The sequence below is a fragment of the Physeter macrocephalus genome, chromosome 12 (genome assembly GCF_002837175.3).
Source record: "Physeter macrocephalus isolate SW-GA chromosome 12, ASM283717v5, whole genome shotgun sequence".
NCBI lineage: Eukaryota > Metazoa > Chordata > Mammalia > Artiodactyla > Physeteridae > Physeter > Physeter macrocephalus.
Window position 1 is genome coordinate 45,371,025 of NC_041225.1, and position 18,968 is coordinate 45,389,992.

At 55.5% G+C, this 18,968-nt stretch overlaps 1 protein-coding gene across 1 annotated transcript; it reads left to right on the top strand.

Annotated features, from left to right (window-relative positions):
* Positions 1–3,284: 3,284 nt before the first annotated feature.
* On the top strand, positions 3,285–17,221 carry CIMIP2C (ciliary microtubule inner protein 2C). The gene is given in 7 exon segments (XM_024118694.1): positions 3,285–3,443; positions 3,641–3,750; positions 13,128–13,140; positions 13,711–13,953; positions 15,258–15,297; positions 15,300–15,369; positions 17,077–17,221. Coding segments are annotated over 7 exon segments (780 nt in total).
* Positions 17,222–18,968: the final 1,747 nt, after the last annotated feature.

Here is an 18,968-nt window from a genome sequence, read left to right on the forward strand (position 1 = left end):
GGGCCTGCCAGCCAAGGTCTTCTGCCACCAGGAGTGGGAAGATGGGAGTAGGCACGTGCACGGTGGGCTGGGTGTGGGGCAGCACCCCTCCCGTGGGGAGAAGGAACTTTATCATCTGTGTGCCCAGGAAGCTGAGCTGTTGCACGGATGTTTCAGGGTGCCTCCCCCCCAGTCAAGCTGGCCAGCAGGGCTGCTGGTGCCCACCAGGCTCAGGGGGCCCGGATGCTCTGGATGGGTCACACTGTGCTATGTAGAAATCCCAGCCCAGGGCCCTTCAGCTGGAAAATCAGCACCTACTGGATAACATCAAGGCTGTGCCTGGTGGCCGGTCGCTCAGAAATGGGAGCCCTAAGAGGACAAGGGAATGTACTTTCCCACCTGCTCTCATGGAGATTAGGACCCCGAGAGGCCGAGTCCTGACCCCCGGGGATCTGGGAGGATGGAGGTGTTGCTTGGGGGGACACTCAGGAGCCAGGCTAAGCGTGATTAGAGATGCCTGAATGCGAAGGCCTCAGAGGCTTATGTTTTACTAAGGGCAGTACTTCAGGTCCAGGGCACTAACCCAGCCCCATCCTAGGGCCCCGGGCGTGGCGAGATGTGCTGCAGAACTGTCAGCTGCGAGTGGCTGGGGAAGGGATTTCTGTGGCAGAATTTCCAAGGACCAAAGGAGATCTGCCCCTCCTTTCTTCCAGCAGCACACCCCTGGAGGGGCTCAGTGGGCAGGGGACCCTGGGGGCTGGGGTCCCCGAGCCTGGAGCCTTTGCAGGGCCATCTGCACCCTTGTTCTTGCTGTTTGCTCTGCATGGAATGCCCCTACCCCATGCCTAGCCTCTCGGCTAAACTCAGCCCGACTGGTGCCTATCCCTGGAAGTGTCTCTGCACCCGCACGGCACTCAGGCTGGGTCGGGTCCTTGTCTGTGCTGCCCCCGTCCCCTCTCATCCACTGCTTCCTTGGGCTGCTCCACTTACCTCCCCCGAACCCAGACTGGGAGACCCTGGAGCACTGCACCTTTGTGTCCCCAGAGCCTCGCATGGTCTCCTGTGGATAGTAGAATATCCCATGAATGTTGACAGGATAAAAGAGTGAGCGTGGTGACCTATCTGAACAGAGTCTAAAGGTTAAAAAAAAAAAAGAAATATTAAATTTTTACAGCATGCTGGCAAGAGGTCACTCCCTTTGAATTCTATAGTCCAAGCGACCTACAGGGTATCACAAGAGCATTCTTCCTTCCTTCTAGATGTCTCCTCCTACTATACCCTATTTTTCTTTATCTCTTTATGTTCTAATTCCTTCTCTCTCTTTCCTTCCTCAATTCCTTCTCCTTTCTCACATTTATCTAGCCATATTGAATTAAAGAATATTTTAGAATATTGTATTTATGCAATAGAAGTGAAAGTCTATTTTTTTTAAAAAAAAAACAACAACAGATGTTTAATGTCTCTTTTTAAAGAAAACTAAATTCACTAGCATGTTCCAACCCTAAGGCCATCAGGTGATCTTTGTAAAGCCTGGAGGTCTTTACAGGGAAAAAAATCCATCTCCTCCCTAGTCCCTCTGGATGTTCTCTCGTGAAGGGGGTGAGTTCCATGAGGTCTCCTAGGGACCTGTGCATCTTTAGGAGAAAGCCCCTGAACTTGCCCTAGGTAAGGCCTGGAACTTTGCTGAGCCTCAGTTTCCATATCTATGAAATGGTAGCCATTCCATCCGGTCAGCACACAGCACCCCTTGGCTGAGCCATTGACCCTTCTGAAACCTAAGCCAGATCCCACTTTCTAATTTCCACTCTCCTGACTATTACCCATTTGGGTAACTCTCAGTACAACATTTATTCACTGAATGTGTACTAAACTCCTTCTATTGCCAGGTGCTGGGGACTCAGAGATGAACATGATAAGTACTAGCCCTCAAGCAGAAGAGGCAAATGGACTAGAACACAGGCACATAGAACCCAGGACGAAGGGTCCATGGGTGGATCAGCTTGGAATCCATGAATGGGGAGAGGGAGTGGGCACCGGACCTTGTCTGGGGAGGGGGGTCTTTAGGACCACCTTCCTGGAGTTGTTCTAAAGAACTAAAGGTTGTTCTTTTACAACTTTTATGAATGTTGCTCTTATCATAGCCCACGTTCTGCATGGAGAATTTAGAAATCTATAGAAGTGGCTGCATTTTCTTTTCTTTTTTTTTTTTTTTTTTTTGCGGTACGCGGGCCTCTCACTGTCGCGGCCCCTCCCGTTGCGGAGCACAGGCTCCGGACGCGCAGGCTCAGCGGCCATGACTCACGGGCCCAGCTGCTCCGCGGCATGTGGCATCCTCCCCGACCGGGGCACGAACCCGTGTCCCCTGCATAGGCAGGCGGACTCTCAACCACTGCGCCACCAGGAAAGCCCCGAAGTGGCTGCATTTTGAAGGATGGGTGGAGGGTCTTCCATCCCATTTGCAACCATTCATTCCCTTTCAGCTCCTTTTCCTCCCCGGGCCTCAGTTTTCCTGCTCTTGCACCTCTTGGAAGTCTGTGCCCCCGCCGGTTCCATTGTCATCTGTCCGAGAGAGCCTTCTGAGGATTCTGGAAGCTGAGGTCTTCATCAGCTGGCATTGACAGAGTCAAACTGTGAAGATAACACGTCTCATCTGACAGATGAAGTGAGATTGTGACGGACGAGGCTAAACTGCAGAGGTGCCTGCTGACATCAGGACTGCTGTAGGGGGAGCCGGGGAGCAGGTGGGCGGCAAGACACAAAGAGCCTGGCGCCTTGGAGGCTGTCTGTCATCACACCCCCGCCACCCCCGCCAATTAAAGACCTTAGGCCCCACCCTGCCCTACATGTGGCCCAGGGCTGTGTGAGGGTCACTGGAGAAATCTGGGCGTGCGCCCCGAACACTTACAGGAGGTAGGCACTGTGACCAAGAAACCGCACCTGGGCCTGCTGAAGCTTTGCTCTCTGGGGCAAACACCCAACCCTGGATTCACAGGAGGGACGGAGCTGCAGAACTGGGGCAAGTGTAAATCGCACACTAGACCTTTTCACGATTGCCTTTTGCTCCTTACTTGTAAACCTCTCTGTGGAGTAGTTTGAGAGGCGAGCGGAGGTGAGAAGGAAGTTCCTAGGGAGAGGAGAGATTAAGGAGAAATGTCCTTCACTCCCGACGTTCGTACACACACACACACACACACACACGCTTCAATTACAGTGTCCTGGGCAAACACGCCAAGCGGGACGTACGTCTGCAGCCCCCTCCTGGAGGCCCCGCGGAACGGGGGCCCGGTGGAAAACCCTGGGGAGCAATGGCTCTTGAGGTCCCTGTGGCCACTCGGGCCCTGGGGCTGAGCGCGCTTGGGCTGCAGCTTTGTGCACCGTTTGCACCTCCGACCCGCCTCGGAGCATCACCCATCTGGCCTGGCGGGGAAGCTGAAAGATGCAAGGATGCGAAGACGGAGGCTTGGGTGGGAGCGGCGATTTGCGGGGTCACACAGGAGCACGTGGAGATGCGGGACCATCTCGCGGGCGCGCCCCGCCTGGCTGCTCCTAGAAGGGGACGGCGAGCGGGTGCGGGGCCCCGGAACGCGGCGGCGGCGCAGCGCCCCTGGCGTTGCCAGGCGCACGGTTGCCGGGTAACCCGCGCTGTCGACCGTGTGGCCAGAGCGCCCGGGCTCGCTGCGCGCTCGCCGCCCCCATCGTGGCCTCCCGCGGCGCGGGCACCCTACTGACCGAGTTCAACGCTGCCTACGTGCCCCCCGGCCTCATGGCCGGGTAAGACCGCCGCACACCAGGCCCCGCCTGAACCTCGGGGTCAGAGCCCCTGCGGGCGGTCTCTCCCCTCCTCCCTCCACGAAACCCTCCACCGGCCTCGAAACTCCGCCCTTTGGGGGCTGAAGGAACCCGGGGCGCCAAGTTTTCACCTGGCGGGGTGGCCTCCCCAGGGCTTTGCGCTCTCAGAGCAGGCAGTGGCTGGGCGCGGCGGGGGCTCTCCAGTCCCCTTCGGTAGGAAGTCGGTACCTAGCGAGCGCGGAGCCCGCCGGGCCCGGATAACCGTGGTTGCGGTCCGGGTCAGGGGGAGGAGGGGGAGACGACGTGTGGGGTTGGTGTTCGGAGACGCCGGGCAGGTGCAAGAGGGTGAGGAGCCCCGAGAAGGGCGCGGGCTCTTCGGCCCCCACCACAGCGCGGGCACGCAGGATTCCCGCAACATGGGTTACTTGTTGGCTGAAGGAGCGAAGGCGACCGGGTGGGCACCCGGGCGCGGGGCTCGAAGAATCTGACAAGGCAGGACCGGCAGTAACGTTTAGTGGTGCACGCTACCCACCGGATCGCCTCGTCGGTTCTCCCACTGATCTCACTTAATCCTCACAGAATGCTGCCTTTGAAAGCTTCCCAGCCCCCCAGACCTGCCCTGCCTTTAGCGTTTTCCGACGCAGGGCAAAACCTGCTTTTCCTTTCTCTGGATGTTTTCACACTCCAGACAGCTAAGGTGCAAGTCTGACGGCTCCCTTCCATTCTTTGGTCCTTTTTCTCAAAGTGTCTGAGATTTCCACTCCCAAACTCCTCTTCCAGGGTGTGAGATTGTCTCCTCTCTCCTACCAGTCAACATGGCCATTGAGGATGGGGGCTGGATTCTGAGAAGCCGCCTGCACAGCACCTGCACATCTGTATTGAAAGAATGAATGAAATTAATGTCTTGAGAGTTTTGCCGGCAGGATCTCCACGTGGGTGGAAAAACACATGCTCTCTTCTGCGAACTAAACAGACTGCAAAACCAAGAAAAGGTCTCAGTGTATATTTTGTGTGACGTTTGGGTTGTCTTGAAGCAGAATAAGGCTGACATGGAGGAGCTGTGATATCAAAATAATCTCTGCACACAGAGGTAGTACAGTAAGTAGGGGCAGGTTCTGTAGCTTTAATCCAGCCCCTTTGTGGACAGGGCCTTTCCTGGGCCTTAGAGAGCTCAAAAGCTGCTTCGGTTCCCATCAGACCAAGCTGATTTACCAGGTCACAGTTGTTTCCTGAAGTCAAGCCAGGTGTGTTAGAGAAGATGACTAAGGATTTTCCTATTAATTCTTTCAATCGTTTAGGCATTCCTTTGATAAAGATGTGTTGAGTGCTTGGGATGGGCCAGGTGTTGGGTTAAGACAAACAAGTGGGGGGCTGCCCTGGAGGGGTTCCCAGTCTGGTGTAAATACATAAGGTTTAGTTCAAAACCATCTCTGCAGCCTTGGATAGTGGTGTTTACACCACACAATGGGTGTTTATCATGAAATTTGATTTCATACATTGCTATATTTTTGTCTTAAGCCCACCACAGTCTCCACTGGAACCTAACCCTCCCCCACGGCTCCCCCACTCCGTCCCAGGTTGTGGGGAGGGAAGCTGCATGTTTCAGAAGCAATCCCAGGGTACTTCTCTATCCACGCCACTCGTCTGCACTTCCCTTGAGTGCCCTGTCCTCTGACTGATCTAGAAATTGTGATAACAAGTGAATCATAAATAAGATTCCAAGCGTGGATGGGCTAGTTTGAGCAGCTGAGCCTGTATGTGTTACTTTCTTGGCTGGATCTTTCTGGGAGGGATGTACTCTCCCTAAAGATTCTCAGCAAGGAATGAATTGAGTTGTCTTATGTGTCTAAATGCTACCTTATTGGCAACTTTGTTAACGTAATGAAAGAATCCAAGATTCCCTGCCACACTTGGGTAATTATTATTTGGTATGTCTTTTCAAAGATGAATCACAGGATTTTAAGTGCAGCCAGTCTCTTCTGACACTCAGATCGTCCTCCTTACCAGTTTTACTCATAGAGGCAGAAATACTTGCAGTGGTGAGGACCTCGGAAACTAGGCAGTCCAGCCCCACCACCACCTCCCGTTCCAGACGTGGTCACCGAGGTCTGGGGCATGGGGGCTTGCCTGAGCCTCAGGCTGGTGATGGAAGAGCTGGGCTGGAACCAGGTCCCTGAGGCCCTGTAGTAGCACTGTGAACCCCCATGTATAAGCACCTATTATATGCCAGGCACTGAGCTGGGCTTTTTACAAACTTAAAAAAAAATAAATCTTCACAACAACCCAGTTGTCAACCCAGATGCAAAACTGCCCAAGGTCTTTCATCAGGTTGCCCAGCCAGGTCTCTGTGACTTCAACACCCTACTCTCCCCAACGGCTAGCAATGATCATCAGTTAGATCTCTACAGTGTTCAAGGCCTGATTCTGGGTACTGAGGGAACAAGATGCTGGTCCTCAGATAAGCATGCTCCACCTGCTCCCTCGCCGCCCTGGGCAGTACAGCCCTCAGACATTTTGCCACTTTCTGGCCCGTGTGCCCTCCCTGCAGTGAGCAGGGAGCTCTCGGGTCAGAGATCCTGGGGTGGTAAGGCTTTTGGAGGGATGAGACTGGCTCAGTGAGACTCTGTGCTTCCTGCCCACAGGTCAGATCTAGGTGGTACCCATCCCTTTGCTCTCTGCCTCTCACCACACCTCACCGGGCTCCCAGTCCGAACACTTGACATTCCCCTGCATCCCGCAGGACAAAACAAAGGCCGTCTGCCCAGGAGGATGTAGGAGGCTCAAGTGCCCACATAGCTACCTGATGCCACTCACACAGCCCTGAGGAACTGGGGAGGCTTCCTAAGAACAGGGGATGGGGGGCTCCGGCAACCTGTGCTTTGTAACAGGGACCCTCCTTCTCTGCAGAAGAATCATAAGCCCATAGAGCTGTGCTCCCATTTGTCAGTTCAATTCAGCAAATACTTACAGAGCATCTACTGGGTACCAGGGATGCAAGTATGAGTAGAACACAGCCCTCTCTCCCCATGATTGACAGTTCAGAAAGGAAGAATATACAGGGCCCAGGTAATTACAACACAGCAGAATGTGAATTGAGACATAAGAGAGGCACAAAGATCGAAGACAGTTCAATGGCAGGGACAGGCATGGTCTATGGGTGGGTCGGAAGAGGCTCGATGGGAAAGGGGGTGTAGGAAATGTACCTTGAAGGATGGATAAGATCACAATTTGGGGAGAGGAGGAAGCATCTTCTGGACGGAGGGGATGGCATGGGGAAAGGCATGGGGTGGAGGTACCAGCAGAATATGCTTTGAAAGCAACAAATGGCCTATTTGCTTGGAGTAGCAAAGCTGGTGTTACCGAACCAAACTTGGGTCTGCTTGCCTGCGCACAGTGAAACCAATCCATTGACCTGGGTTGCTGTGAAGGAAAGTGCCGCGTTTATTGCAGGACACCAAGAAAGGAGTCCAAGTAGCTAGTGCTCAAAAGCCCCCAACTCCCCAAAGGCTTTCAGGCAAAGGTTTTTAAAGATAGCGTGGGCTTCCCTGGTGGCGCAGTGGTTGGGAGTCCGCCTGCCGATGCAGGGGATACGGGTTCGTGCCCCGGTCCGGGAGGATCCCACATGCCGCGGAGCGGCTGGGCCCGTGAGCCATGGCCGCTGAGCCTGCGCGTCCAGAGCCTGGCCACAACAGTGAGAGGCCCGCGTACCACAAAAAAAAAAAAAAAAAAAAAAAAAAAAAATAGGGGTGGGGGGGGGTTTGTGGGGTGTGTGATCAGCTCGTGGACATTCTTCTGATTGGTCGGTGGTGAGGTCGTCAGGAGTTACCATCATCAACCTTCTGGTTCCAACCGGTCTGGGTTCTACATCCTTGCGGGCAGCATACAATTAACTTCTTCCCCCTGGTGGGGTCAGTATCTGCAAAATGGCTCAAAGGACGTGGCTCAGAATATTATCTATGGTCCTTGCGGAGGAACTAGAGGTCCTTGACTTCGTTGAATGGCTGAACTATTATTATTTTGTCTTGCTTGACTGTTTTCCTTTCTTTCTGCATTTTCTCGCGTCTCTGATTAAATTTATTCTTTGGGACTCCGGGAAGGCCTAGGAGGCTGAAGTTTTGCTACAGACAAGAAGCAGGCGGAGGACATGTTTGGGGATTCTGTCCCCGGAAAGCCCCGTAGGCTCCTGCTCAGTTACACTGGGGCACAGAAGTGGGTGATAAGACTGGAAAGACCTCTCACAGGGGCCCACGTCAAGCAGGGCCTCGAGCACCTGGCCCAGTTTGGTCTTAATTTCCCAGGTGATGGGGAGCCCTTGAAGGTTGTTGCCCAAGGGAGGGATCTGATCAGAACCGTGCTCAGCAGGAAGTGTGTGGAGACGAGGGCGCTCTTGGAACGAGAACAGGCTGAACAGTAACAAGTTAATTAGTTAATAAGCTGCTCATGGGATCCCTGATGGTGAACGGTAATTAATTTGACTGTTAGCTGGGGGACCAAGCGGTGCTATTAAGAGGCGGGGAGGGATGGCTCCCTGTGTGCGCAGTAACCACAGGGGGCTTTGTCTGTGGACCGGGCTGAGCACCTTCTCCAAGCTTGTGTGGTGCGCAGGTGGGTGAGGGGCAGGGATGGATGAAGGGGTCGAGGAGGAGGTGTGAGGGCCCGTAGGGACCATTCGATGCTCCATTGTGAAACATGCCGCTCCCCTCTGTCCTCTCCACCGTGGCGTGCCACACGCCCAACAAACGCGGGGCTCTACCATGGAACCGCACCGTCATGCTCACAGCTCGCAAATGCAAGTGCGTACAGGGACGTAGACCTACTAGTCAAGGTGTGCCCGCCGAGGGCTAAATAAATATGACCATGTGCATGGGCGCGCGCGCGCGCGCACACATACACGCGCATGTGCACGGGCCCCGCCCACAGCAAGAGGAGCTGAATGGAATCCAGAACCCACGCAGAACCTTAGGAGGATTGCGGAGGAGAGGGCTTTTCTTCTATTGGGATGCAAATATCTTGGCATTCAGAGAAGGTGGGAAAGCAGGGAGCAGAGGAGGAGTGTGGCAGAGAGCCTGGGGGTGGCAAAGACAAGAATCACGACGACATGTCACTTTTCTATAGCTCCTTTCTTTGAGGTGCGCAGAGGCCCCTGTGGGTGGGACTCTCTGGGCCGGTGTGCTCGGCAGACGGGAGCGCAGCGTTCCAGGAAATGGTGCCCCCGGCTTCTGGACTTCGGCCTCCTTCAGTGAACATTATTGAGCACTTGTCATGTGTCAGGGGCTGTGTAGGTTTTGAGGATAAAAGAGAACACTCACTAGCAGAGGGGCTGAGCTAATGTGGATCCTGGTGTCGATGAAGGATCATAATCCGGCTGTGAGGCAGAGATGCTGGGCAGAGGGTGGGCGGCCAGGGGAGGCGACAGGGAGCCTGGCTCTGTGAGTGAGGGCGAGATGCCCCAGGAGGCAGGAGGAGATGCAGGTGGAGGAAACGTGTGTGAAGGCTTGGAGAGCACGTGGGGCCCCAGGGATGTAACACTTCTGGGGCATAGGGCGCCCGTGGGGAAGTGAAAAGAGAGGTGAGCCATGGTGATCAGATGATGAAAGGTCACTCTGGCATCAGTGTGGACGACAGGCTGCAGGGGTGACACTTGGTCTAGGGGACTGGCTGGGAGATCTGAGGCTGTCCAGGTGAGCACGAGGAGGGCTGGTAGCCATGGGATAGAGGAGGGCCGTGGGAAAGTCACTAAGGAGGGAGCAAAAGCAGGACTTGGGGGAGGTTGGAGGCGATGGTTGGCAGGGTGATGCCCGGTTTCTTGTGGGCGAGGTGGTGTCAGCCAGGACAGAGATGTCCAGGAGGAGCAGCGGGCTGTCTTCAGTTGTGCTGAGTCTGGGGGCCCTGGGCAAGCCGTCGGCGGACAGCCGGGCAAGCCCTCAGCGGACAGCTGGGCAAGCAGTCGGTGGACAGCTAGGCAAGCCCTCGGTGGACAGCTGGGTGTGTGGATCTGTAGCCGGGAGAAGGGTCGGAGCTGGAGACACCGATCTGGGTGTCCTCGGTGTTGGAAGTCTAACGTGGACGAGCTCTCCCAGAGGGAGTGGGTCCCTGAAGAGAGAAGAGGACCCTGGGGCAACGCCAGCACCTAGAAGATGAGCAGGGGAAGAGAGCCGGACTCCAGTCCGTCCTCCTCCACACTGAGGTTTTCCTCAAAGCCTCCCCCGATGGAGACCCCTTCGTGGAGCTCCACCAGTACTCTCCCCACCCGACCTTCAGGGGAATGGGCCTTCCCTCCTCGCGTTTAATAGCATTAGAGCCTTGTCTGCCAGCACCATTCCTGCACACACGCACCAGGACTCAATAAATACCGAATGAGGGGGAGGCGGGAGGAAGGAGGGCTGAGCGATGCAGCCTTTTGTATTCTCGACACCTAGCATCGCACCTGCACACAGTGGGTTCCCGATAAAGTAACTCTTAATGCCATCTGACTCTCTTAAAAAGTATTACCTGTGCAGGTAAAGAAGAATGCCACAAATCACCCCAAATCCAAACACCTAGAATTAACCTAAAAATCATTTTAGGTTTCTTTTTATGTGTATATTCAGATAAAAGGCTAAATGGATGGGTGGATGGATCGATGGATAGAAAGATAAGCGAGCAATTTCATAAATATATGATCTTCCCGTACTTACTATTTTAAAATGAAAAGCATGAAATTTAATGTTACTCAGACTTAACTGAAGAGAAAGATACTGAAGTAAAGTGGAAGAACAGATTTTAGATAAATGCTAATTCATCATAAGAGACCCCTGTTTCTAAAAGTTCCCTCTGACGGAGAGAGGGAGAGAGAATAAGCACCGTTAAGGGGTTAGAGTAATTACGTTGTGTTGTTTTCACCAACGTGTTTCAATTTTAGACGTCAGGGGTTGCCTATGCTTTAGGAATTCTAGGTGCGCGTCCATCTCCCCTCCGCCCGCCCCTCAACTTTTGTTGCTTAAATTATTTTTTCCTGTGACAGGTTTTATAACATTTACATTCTTTTCTGCAGCCAGCCTTCACCTAGTAGCTATTCTTGGTTCTCTGCACTTAAATAGATGTGAAGTAACCACCAGTCATTCTTACGGAGGTTCTACGTTCCTGAGTATTTTGTTCTTTTGACTCATCTCTTAGTTGGCAGGGTTTCATCATTGAGCACTGCTTTCAAGAAGAGCTTTGGGTGCTTTATTTCCCGAGCTCTTTCGTACAGCTGCCTTTACACCTGGATGACTGGCCAGTTCGATGTTCTCGGGTCATGCTCTTTGCAGAGTGCTGTAGACGGTTGTTCCTTTAGTTTTCATTCTGTTGCTTCATTTTCTCTGTGTTGGAGTTTGGCAACACCTGGTGACCGGCACCTCTTTCATCCCCTGCGTTCTGAACCACTTGAGAAAGAAGATAAAAGAGGGAAAGCTGGCGTCGGAGAATGGGGCTGACGGTGAACCCGGATGAGATGGCCAGGCTGGGCTGGGGCAGGCTTTCCTCCTGAAGGGCAGAGTGGGTCCCCCAAAACAGGGCGTGGAGGAGCAGGGTGGGCTTCCTTGCTTCCAAGCAAAAGAGGGAGGGAGAGTGGGCTTCACCCCCCCCACCGAGGTAGACGTTCCTCCACTTCTAATGTGGAAGAGCAAGTGAGGGCTGGAGACGACTGGTGGACAGTTCCCTCCACATGGAAGGACTCATCGCGATGAAGGAGGAAGCACCTCCCAACCACTTGTCTTTGACTTCTTGATGATGGCATTGCTATTTTTATGACATTTCATACACAGCACAACGAACCTTCAGGGACTCTGCCTCTTTATCTCAGGTGATGCTTCTTCCAAATGAGTTTCTTCATCGGTGCAAATGTTGCAGAGAGGGAGTGTGGGCCAAGGATGTTGGATTTGGCGACTGGATGATCTTATACGACCTTCATGAAAAAGCACAAGCACACATTCAAGTGACGGGTCAGAAGGAAAGCATAGGAATAGGAGAAATGAAGGCAGAAAGTAGTATAGAGGATTCCTTGGAGAAATTTGGAAATAAAGGAAGAGAAAGGGTTGTAGAAAGCAGCAAGGCCAAGTGTGGAATTTTGCCATCTAGGAAAAGCTTTGAATGTATGTGGGCAGAGGAGAAGACACTAGGGGAGCAGGAGAGATCCCAGATGGCTGGGAGGGGGGACAGAGGCCGAAAGACAGGGAGGGACGGATGGGGGAGTGAGGCCTTGGTGAGGCAGGAGAGGGCGCTGCAGCCCAGGAGGGGGAAGGCCATGGCAAAGAGGAGGACTCCGTCCTGAAAGTGGCCAAGGTGACCCCACAGGCTCACAGGGACTCACCAACCCCACCATCTTTCGAGGACAGGAGACGTGGCCGCCAGCAAGGAACTCAGGAGGGGCCAACAGGAAGGGTCACTGAGGCAGGAGGGAGAGGGTTAGGACCACCATGGTCACGGCACCCAGGGCAGAAAGAAGCCAAGGGACGAGAGAGGTGAGGCTGGAGAAAGGCCTGAGGCCAGTGGAGGGTCTCTCCCCTCTGCTGCCCGCTCTGTAGCCCCGTTGCTCACTGCTCTGGCCCCGGGCTAGCCTCGAATGCTGCAGGATCGCAGGAAGGTAGAGCTGCGGAGGGAGGGTAGGACCAGGAACCGGGGAAGGACTCCTTCTATTCTGCCTACAGTGGAAAGCCATTGGAAGGTGCATCAATAATCACGGTGCTTAACTTTCTTGCCTTTCATCCAAAGATGAAATCATGCATTTCTTTCTAACTCTAGACCAACACCCATTCTACCTGTGAGGAGCCTGAGGCCCAGGGCAGCCCTCAGAGGTAATACTGAAGCACGTCTTCAAAGGCCTCACTGTGCTTTGGCCTCTGGTGCAGGATGAGTTCCTGAAATGGAGAAGCCCTAGACTGGCAGTGGCCAGGCCGGCTCCCTGCACTTTCCGGGGCTTCCCTGGGAATGTTTTCATGTCAGGGAGGGAGCTCCACCGAGAGGAAGTAAGACGTCAAGCATCGCAGTGGGGTGGTCTCAGGAGATGCACTGGAGGGTCCTGGAGCATGGCCACTGGCTTTCAGTGTCTGTGTCTGTAGGTCTCACCGTAACATCACTGGTACTGTTGACACATCAGCTACTCACCTTGTCGTTTGTTTAATAGACATTTCCTGCCCACAGACCACGTGCCTGACCCGGTTCGGAGAACTGGGGATCAAACGTGAGTAAGATGTGATCAAACTCTGCCCTCGAGAAGCTCCCAGTCTAGCAGGGAGACAAGATGTAAGCGGACAGTAGCAGGACAGGGTGAGATGCAGCTCGTGGAAGGGGTTTAGGGCACAGAGAGAACAGAGAGTGGGACCCACCTAGACCTAGAAGAGGTGGCAAGGAAAGGCTTCTTCAAAGAAGTGACATTTAGGCAAGTCTTAAAGGACCTTTTAGTACTGGGAGGCAAGGAGCAGGGGATGGGGTGGTGGTGGACAGGTTTGTCATTCCTGATGGCAGAAGGCAGCGGGCGAGAGCCCAGTGGGGAGAGTGAGGGGAAAGGTGGGGTGGGGGGCAGGGAGAGCCATTACACACAGGAACTGCTATGGCTGTTTACAACCGGGCCGTAGGGTAACCGATGAGGCAGAGACAGAGGCAAGGGTCAGGAGGGCCATCGAGGGAGAGCGACTTGCCTGCAGCCTCGCTGAGGGGCTCAGGACTGGAACCCAGGTGTCCTGGCCCCTGTGTGAGCCTCTGGTCTGGAGAGATGACCTCTTTGGAGAGGCAGAGGCCCAGAGCCTCTTTCACTTGTCCTTCCCCAGAGGCTCGAGCTGGGCCGCGTACCTTAGGAAACCTCTCAAGGCCCGGAGGTGACCAGCGGGGCCGCTGACCTCGCCCGCAATCTTGAAAGGCCTCTCGGAACTGGCCTGCAGCCCTCCACCCATCTCCCCCCGCCCCCCGGCTCTCTCAGGTCCCAAGCCACCTGGCGTGGCCTTCTCCTTCGGCTCCCCCCACGGCACCACCACGCTCAAGTACTGCCAGGAGCAGCGCAACGCAGCCCTGGAGAAGAGCCGCGCTCCCTTCAGCAAAGGCGGCCACTTCCCAGCCATCTTGTCCCTAAAACCCAACCAAGTGCTGAGTGACCGCTGGCTGCGCGCCCCCAGCTGCACCCGCTTCAACCTGGACAGTAGCCGCTCGGCCGAGCTCTAGCGCTTCTAGCAGGTGGGTGCCCCGGGCTGGGCTACTGCCACCCCTTCCCCTCCCCCCGACGTCCCCTCTCCCCACACGGTGGGGAGGGAGTGACCGCCGGGGGCCAGGGGACACTCTCAGCCTCCAGAGCGCCTCTGTTTGCTTCCTCAGAGCCCCTGAACCAGCAGGGAACCTGGTGAGTTTGGCCGGGGAGTGGGGAGGGGCTCAGCGCTCTGCTTCCCTGACCTCCCCCTACTCTGGGGGCTCCAGAGTGCTTCTCCCACTGGTGGGAGAGCTGGGAGCCTTTGGGGATGTTCCCGCCCTCACCTCTGCCCAGCAGCCTCTCCCACTGGGTGCTTGTTTACCTGCTTTCTGAGCAAAAGCCCTAAGATTCACCCCAGGATGAATCACACGCACTGAGGGCCGCTGAGCCCCCCCCCAACACGCACTGAGGGCCGCTGAGGCCCCCCCCCCCGGTTCCAGCCCCAAGTCGACTCTCGATTGTACACCCGGATCCGGGTGCCACCTGACACCACCTCCCTGCTCCGCAGGCCCATTGAGGATGAGCTCGAATCGGCCTCAGCCGCAGAGCAGACCCCAGCTTCCCTCAGGGGAACAGAGGCGGATGGAGGGGGGGCCTGCTCACCACCCCCCCACCCCGTCCTTATCCTGCTCCCCAGGCTCAGAAAGCCTCCTCTGGATCTGTTCGGACGCATTCCAGCCTGCCACAGGCTCACAGGCACTCACCGCCCTCAGGGGAGGCCAGGGCTCCCCCTCCCCTGTGGTCCTGGAAACCTCACTGACCCCCTCAGCTCCCTGGCAAGCATCCCTCCCAGCCTGATTTCAAGGACACAGACGCCTCCTGGCCCCCAGGGTGGGGACTGCATGAGAAGGCAGCTTCCCGGGAGAGATGACCGGGTCCAGGTGGTCAGACTCCGACGAGCTGTGGAACCGGGTTGTGCGCCTGGGACGCTCTTTCCCTCCACCTTGGCTCACAGACCACAACCTGCCCGGGAGGGAGGGAAAGGGACACACACACACACACACACACACACACACACACACACACACACAGCTTACCTGTGCCACCTACTGAGCCAGGCTTCACATACCCTCCCTCTGCTGGTCCCCTGCCTTGCTTACTTGCCCTAGCAAAGCTGGTGTGGTGACAGGAGCTGAGGCTCAGGAGGACACCTAGCTGGGGACTCTTCTCTGAGGGCATTAGGGGAGACGACCCCCACCCCCCTGCCCAGGTACAGCCAGGCAGGGGCCGCAGGTGCCCGAGGTCACTCCTGCACACTTAACGACCTGTCATCTCTTCCTTGGTTGAGCTGTAGATGACACAGCAGCATCGGGAGTACTAGCAAGACAAGACGGGCTGGTGCCCCGGGTCCCCTACTTCGTGCTGCCTGTGAGGGAGTGGGAACGGTACCCCATCCCCACCGACCTGTGAGTGCCTGACCTCCCCTCATCCATACATTCAACACACCGCCGTAGGGCACCTGCTTTTGCCAGGCATGCAGGCCCCCAGACTGAGAAATGAGTTAAGTCTTTACCCCACAGTGCACAGGGTGACGGTTACAGAGCAAGGGGGTCAGGGTTTCAGCAGCCTCAGGAGGGATGCCAGGAACCTGAATGGGCGGAATCGGGAAGAGCATTTTCAGATGCCCTGGGAGTTTGGGAGCAAACCCCATAATCCTTGCTGGCCTGAGTCTGCAGGCTTCTCCCCCTGCAATGGCAGCCTTGCAGCTACACTCGTCCAAACGCCAGCACAGCCCGTCGGTGCAGCAAGGAGCTTCTGCCCTCTGGTGGACCCAGAGGGTACTACACAAAACAGGGCTGTCTCCCCAGCCCCAGCCCAGACTCAGAAAAATGTTCTTTTAGGGACGTGAACATATTTTTCAAAGTCCAACTGTCCCTCTAACACACGTGAAAGTTCCTCCCCGTCCACCCTTTGCCGCTTTTATCTGGGAGAGCTTCTTCTGCCGGGGAAGGCCAGCTCTGCCCCGTGAGATAATCCGGGCGTGTGGTTTCCTCACTCTCCCTCCTGACACCCAGGCAGGGAGATGAGAAGTCTACGCTGTGAGGTGTCCTGTGGAGTAGGGGCCATCGGGAGGTCAGTGGGCAGATCTTGGGTTTCCAACTCCATGCTGACCCATTGCTTGCCTCAAGAGCCCTGGGCCTTGCCGTTGCTGTTATTGATAAAGCAGCAACCCTTTCCATAGAGTTTAATGGTTTTTAAAGGCACAATTTAACATCCTCTATAGGCTCTTCTGTGCAGGACAGATGGGCCCATTTTCTAACTACGGACACTGAGACTCCACAATGGCCTCGGGAACTTGTGCCATGGCGAGTCTGGTTGAAGGCAGAACTGAGGGAACCCAGATCTCCCAACGCCAGCTCTAGGATTCTAGGTTGGCCATCTCCGCCCTTGGGGTGGCTCTGAGCCAGTCCATCCCTGGACACAGTGCAGGGCCTCGTCTGGGGACAAGTCTCCCCTTGAGACCTCTCCAGGCAGGATGTGCATCTCCTGCAGCTGTGGGACCCCAGGACGCCCAGCTCTGTTCCTTCTCCAAACTGCCTGGCAGCCTGTGCCACTGCTGACAGCTTCACATCTAACACAGAGGACCAGCTAGGTGCTTGGGAGTAAGAGGGTCAGTGTCTGCACTCAGCCTTTACCCTGGTCATCTCTGTGGCCTGGGGAAAGTCCCCGTCCTTCCCTGAGGTCCACTGCCGTCATTGTCACCACCACCATCACCATCGTCATCAGGAGCAGCAGCCCATTTCTCATAACACTTGTTGAGTGTTTGCTCCTGGTTCAGCATTATGTTAAGTGCTTTGGACGCATTACTTCATCTACTCCTCAAAACAGAGCTAGGAGGGAGGTACCGACATTAGTCCATTTTTACATGTGTACACTTCTAGCAGGAATTGGGCCAGAATCCATCCCAGCGTCTTGACACCTATGTCCTTGCTCTTAACCACCGTACCGCTGTGCAAACACAAGTCATTCTGACCTCGAGTGCGGGGTGACTTACCAGATGTCAAGCTGACGAGCAGCCAGCAGGGCCATCGGCAGCACGGGCTGGGAAATGGGCCCTTTTCACCCTCCCTAGCTGGTTCACTGCACGACGCTAGCTCCATCCTCACCCCCAGGCCTCCTCTGGGCCCGAAGAAGAAGTGGCACCTTTTAAGAGCATCCCCTGAGAACCTGAGGACCTACCAGACATTCCCATCAGGGAAGAGGGTCTCCCCACCGGAGCGGCAGATGCGGGACTGCTACTTTGAGCTCAGAGCATGATGCCTGAGAGCCACGGCATCGCCGGGTTGGCTTTTTGGAATAAAATCTTTATCCGTGACCATCCCACGCTCCTCTCCTCTGAGCCCCAGGAGCACTTGGCCACAGCAGGACAGCGCTGAGGGTCGCACAGCACGGTGTCTGAGGGGCCTGTGGAATGCTCACCGCAGGTGTTAGAGCCAAGAAAAGGCGGTGTCAGCACCCTGCTGCACCCGCACACCTCTCCCCTGAGGACTGTAGGGCTCCTGAGTCTTGGTGGCAGGTCCCTCAGGCACAGAGATACCTCCCATCTGCTTCCACTGGGATAATCAAGGAAGCCCCATTATGCCATGTCTGAGAATGAGGGTGCAGTGGCCCTGGAATGCTTGCGCTGGTGTCAGATGCAAAGGAATTCCCACCTGAGCCTCGGCTCAGCATCGCTTCATTCACACAATAGCCTGTGAGAGAGGGGGTGTTGCCCCCACTTTACTGATAAAGACACCGAGGCTCAGAGGTGGAAAGAATTGTCCAAACTCACGCAGCTGAGAAGTGGCACAGCCGGGTTTCGAACCCAGGCCTTTCTGACTCCCAAGCTCTGCTATTCCCACTACACACTCTGCTTGTGGTCCATGCGGGGCGGGGATGACGCAGATCCCGGAGGGCCCTGTGGTGCCTGAGAGAGGAAACCACTTTCTGCGTTCTGCCTAGACTGGCAGGGACAGTCTGATTTGGGACCTGCCCCCGGGACTGTTTCTAGAAGGGGACAGGAGGTAAGGGACCCAGACTAAGACACTCTTCAAGGCATCGCCGTGCATCAGGGACCTGTACGCCGGAGTGGACACTGTGTTCCTAGGTCACATCTGGACACGGCCTGGGAGGCTCAGGGTCTGGAGGCCGCTGCTTCCTACCTCCTGGGAGGCCTCCTGTCTGCGGGACAGGGCACAGGATGTGGGGGACAGCCCCTTCGGAGACAGGATCTAGAATGGGAGCCTTGGGTCAGGTGTGTTACCCACACCATAGGAATTCTCCAACATTCCAGCACCTCCTGGATTTGATCAAGGGACTCCATCAAGAAAGGGCTCTTATTTCCCCTAAACGGGTGAAGCGGGCTCTTTTTTCCCCTAAAGGCAAGGCAACCACAGCAGGTTCAAGTACACGGGAGGGTGAAATAGACCTTCCCCTGTGAGCCAGCATTTAGACACCTCCTCCCCTGAGGACAGTGTAAACAAGAGAAAACATGTGCCCATCAGGTAGGCATCTGACAGCTTTCAGAGACCCCCTAAGGGGCCTCTCCTGTGTGCCCGACCAGCTGGGCCCCAAAGAGCCCCTGTGGTGGCCAAATTCATTCCAGGCCTTGGCTGAATAGCAAAGCAAATAAACCCTGATCGCTGGTCACACACTGTCGCGTCCCGAGGGTGCAGGGGTGCCGAGGGGGGCCAAGATGTCTTGGGAAGCCAGGCGCCAATTGCAAAGACTGCTCAGCGCGTAGCTCTGTACAGCCTGCACCCGAGAGGCGAGAAGAGAGGCTGGGTGGAGGCTCCAGGGAAGGGAGGGCAGGACGTGTATGTTCCCGGGGAATTTCATCCCATTTGGCCTGGTCCCTGCTGTGACATGTGTTGACCTCAAAAGGACTGGCCATCCCAGTCTTGGCATCACTGGCGAACTTAAGCCCTGGAATGAGCGGTTCTTAATAAAAAGTACTTCTCTATGACCCTGCACTCAAAAAGTGATGAACTGATGGAAAAGGGGAAAGGCTTTTCTTCTGCTTTAT